At 42.7% G+C, this 3,770-nt stretch overlaps 1 protein-coding gene across 1 annotated transcript; it reads right to left on the bottom strand.

The window, feature by feature from the left end:
• Positions 1–372: 372 nt before the first annotated feature.
• LOC140873123 (beta-amylase 1, chloroplastic) lies at positions 373–3,285 on the bottom strand. The gene is made up of 4 exons (XM_073276102.1): positions 2,584–3,285; positions 1,692–1,902; positions 1,478–1,588; positions 373–1,354 (listed from the first exon to the last, which is right to left on the bottom strand). Exons 1-4 carry the CDS (start codon positions 3,183–3,185, stop codon positions 548–550), a joined length of 1,731 nt encoding a protein of 576 aa, XP_073132203.1. The 5' UTR covers positions 3,186–3,285; the 3' UTR covers positions 373–547.
• Positions 3,286–3,770: the final 485 nt, after the last annotated feature.

The following is a 3,770-nucleotide window of genomic DNA, read 5'->3' as shown; positions in this document are numbered from 1 at the left end:
ATGCGAAAGGAGTTAAAACTTAACATTTGTATATCTGGGAAACCATCTGAACCCTTAGGCAGTCTCGATTGCGACACGGTAGAACCAGCTGGTAGAAGCAAAGCCTGTTGAGATTCACACATAGAGGGTTGTCTCATGTCTTCTGACATTATCTGCAACAAGCTGATAAACACGGAAGTTTGTCGATCAAGAAAATGACTCTTGTAAGAATGTCAAGCATAGAAGAAATCCAATTTGCGTAGCTGCTAAAGGTCGAGCATCTTCTGATTTCAACCGTGAATATATATGTACTGGACTTTTAAATGCCTTTTTACATTTTGTGTATATTGAGTAAGAATCAACAATAATTGGTTGGATAATTCAAATTAAACATAGTACTCGTTGAAAAGAGAATATAATACATGATTACTTTCGCCTTCCATGATTATTCTAGTGTCATGATAACTTCAAAATGCAATACAAAAGCATCCATACATCTATATATATATATATCACTTACTTGGACAATATCATCTAAATCTCCGATATAGTTACAAATATTTTAACTCTAATGCATCAGAGCAACAGCAGCTTCCTGCACTAAAGGCTGAGTTACTTGCACAAAGTGCTCGGCTTCCCGCTCGACTTCCTCCCAACACTTGTGCACGTCTCGTCCCTCGTTCATCTTCTTCACGAAAGCAACAAAACGTCTCCAGTTATCGGGTTGAAACAGATCAGGGTTCATCCTCAAATACGTAAAAGCACACATCTCTCTCCCCTCCGAGTTCCCTTCGACATTCAAGGCCGCGGCCTGCAGTATCTGTTCGTGTGCATAATCGTCATATCTTGGGAGGGCGTTTTCTCCAGCGAGAGGAACCTCAGCTCCGATGGTTGCTAAAGCTACTTGGTTGACGAGTTTCTCGGGTGCACATAGAGCATCTTGGGGTTGCTCGTGGTCTCTCATCTCTATACATGTGAAGTTAAATATGGCACCATGGCGTGCAAGCATCTGAGCAATTGGTAAGTAGCCATCACGGAAACGGGTGTTGTAGTATCCTGCTGTGAGTTCGGGGGCGTGGGAACGAGAACCATAATGCCAGTGAATTCCGGCAATCTTGACAGAGATTTTGACCCTTGGGTTTTCGAATATACTTGTGGTGGATTGTAATATTCGCTCGCCATGGTCTAGAAGCATTTGGGAGTACCAAGAAAGGAAAAACTCCCCGTACGTACTGTTCCAGCCACCACCTTCTTTACGGAAGAAAACTGTGTCTTCTGGCCAGTTGTTGTAGTGGCCTGCATCAGTTGGACCAGTGTGTCCCCATTCAGGTTTTCCGAGTGCTTCAGCTGCTGCTTTTAGGCTACTGATCATGTACTGAAAAATGCCATGAAAACGAAGTGATTCAAGACTCATTCGTGAAGTAAACCACCGACATAAAGAAAGATATAACAAAGGCCCAAAATCAAAATAAACTTCTTCATCGGAATCAAGATTTACCTTGTCGCAGCATTGAAAAGCTCCAATCCCAGGAAACTTCCATGTCCCGTTTTGCTCTGGATACGATGGGTACCGAAGTTCACCTGCCGGACCCATTCCAACTTGAATTTCCTACGAGGGAAAAAAGGAATGCTATTTAGTTGTACGTCATAACAAAGGAATCGTTATAAACAATAAGGATAATTTAATAAATCTGTGGTATGCAAAATCATACCACGATGGTGCCGCCCAGAAAATTCTCGAATTTGTCCTTGAAAGCCCTCATGAAATCCGAATAACATTGTACAGGAGTTCTTCCCTTAAGTACTGGAAGAGTGTCACACCCAAGTGATATGTACTCGTAGTTCCTTCGACCCCACTGATCTGTATATGCAAGATCCGGATCATTGTCTATCTCCTCCACAACCCATTTCGGCAGAGGAATGCTGAAGAAATGAAAGATCACATAATGTCAATAACTACAGGTGATAGTTATACTCATCGAAATTCGAGGGAATGATAAACTTATGAATACAGAAATCCGGGTAAGAATAAACTTCAACTTTAAACTCGCTAATCGCAAGGAAAAGATGCGTGCAAACTTCTTCCCTAGACACTTTAATTCCAGTTTTTATACATTGTAAGGTTAACAATGTAAGATGACCTTGAATGCAATTCGGACATGACGTAAATAGCGCAATTGATGATAAAACATATCTTCGCTACAATATAAGATCAAGTCTGGGGAGGAACAGCCTCACCCTCAGCTCCCAATGTCTTGATAAGATCCAATAATATCTTCAACTAAACTATTTGTGCCATAAACAAACTATATTGCTTAAGAATGCTCATCAAAATGCATTGCCAATTTCAACAAGCTATCCAGAATTCCAGATAGTAAAGATCCAACATATACCATTAATTTCATGTTCTTTTAACAAAAAATATCTACGCCTTCACAATCTTTAAATCCACACCAAATCAAAGATCTACATCAGAAAAAAGCCAGTAAAAACAAGCAATCTGATCTCAAATTCAAAAATCCTCTCAAAAAAAAATTAAAAAAAATCATAAATCACAAACAAAAAGAGAAAAAAAAAAAAAAAAAAGGGATTGAATCGACTTACGTGCAAGAGTCGCCAACATTTCCGCCGCACTGGTGGAAAGACATCACCGCCTGAACTTTGAGGCCGTGTTTCTTGGCCATCTCGATCAACTCCGAATAGCCGCCCCAGTTATACTCCCCGGGCCTCTCCCCCTCCACCAGCCCCCACCACACATCCATCATTATCCCCTTCACTCCGGCGCTCTTCAGCGCCTGCAAACTCGCGTTCATCGCCTTCTTCCGGTTCACCGTGTGATTCCACGTCACGCTATCCAGCGGCATCATCACGAAAACCGGAACCCCCTTCTGGGCCGCCTTGTCCTGCGCACCTCCTCCCGCTACATACTCCTTGTCCTCCGTGACAGGCGCCGCCGGCGGCATCATCAAAGCCTGCGCTGCAACCGACAGATCCGGCCTCACGCCGCCCCTCACAGGGCTCAATGGCGGCGAGGGGGACAGCCGGTCCGCCTCAGCTCCCGCTCTGTGAGACACGACTCGCACATTCGCAGGCGCCCTCCACACCGCGGCGGTCACCGTCGCCGATCCCGGGACCTCCCCGGAAACCTCCCCCGGCAACTGGGCACCGGAAATCGCTCCGATCTGGTGAGGCAGACTCATTGCCATATTACCCTAAAATCCAAAATTCAAAATTACCAAACAAAATTCACGAATTCAACGATCTTTTATCTTCCTGGGATCAAGATTACAGCTATCAATGCATGGAGAGGAAACAGTGGTGCGTATTTATAGAGATACGAAAGTAGTACATAAAAGATAAGATTTTTAAAATTGTTAGACCGTCATAGTTGCGACACGTGTTCGTTGGGACACGTGGCGAGCACTCAGCGGATTCTTTATCGACGGCTGGGATTCTCTGGGAGTCACGTGAAAGGGACGGTGAGATTTCGGTCACAAGAGTGGAGGTTCGGTGACGACGTGTCAATGCTTGTAGGAAGGTTCATGTTGGAGTTTAGCTTCGTAAGGCAGCTTTGACGTCCACGAAATTTCTTTTTTATTAATAAAAAATAATTCATTACTTCCATTATTAACAAACAATAATTTGATTATTTTATTTTATCTTTTTTTATTTATAAATTATGGACAAATCTTTTACTTGAAATGTGTGTAGATAAAATAAATTTTAATATATATAATTGTTTATATACATGGTTTCGATGTAGGTTGCTTGATTGAGTCCTATCATTCTCT

The sequence above is a fragment of the Henckelia pumila genome, unplaced genomic scaffold (assembly GCF_033568475.1).
Source record: "Henckelia pumila isolate YLH828 unplaced genomic scaffold, ASM3356847v2 CTG_525:::fragment_3, whole genome shotgun sequence".
NCBI lineage: Eukaryota > Viridiplantae > Streptophyta > Magnoliopsida > Lamiales > Gesneriaceae > Henckelia > Henckelia pumila.
The sequence above is the reverse complement of the archived record's forward strand: the minus strand, read 5'-3'. Positions and strand labels throughout refer to the sequence as shown.

Excerpts from the sequence above, each read along its gene's own strand:
- LOC140873123 (XM_073276102.1), bottom strand. The coding sequence starts at position 3,185 with ATGGCAATGAGTCTGCCTCACCAGATCGGAGCGATTTCCGGTGCCCAG. Across the intron at positions 1,903-2,583 it reads AATGTTGGCGACTCTTGCAC|CATTCCTCTGCCGAAATGGG; the intron begins GTAAGTCGATTC and ends TCATTTCTTCAG. Across the intron at positions 1,355-1,477 it reads CTTTTCAATGCTGCGACAAG|TACATGATCAGTAGCCTAAA; the intron begins GTAAATCTTGAT and ends GGCATTTTTCAG.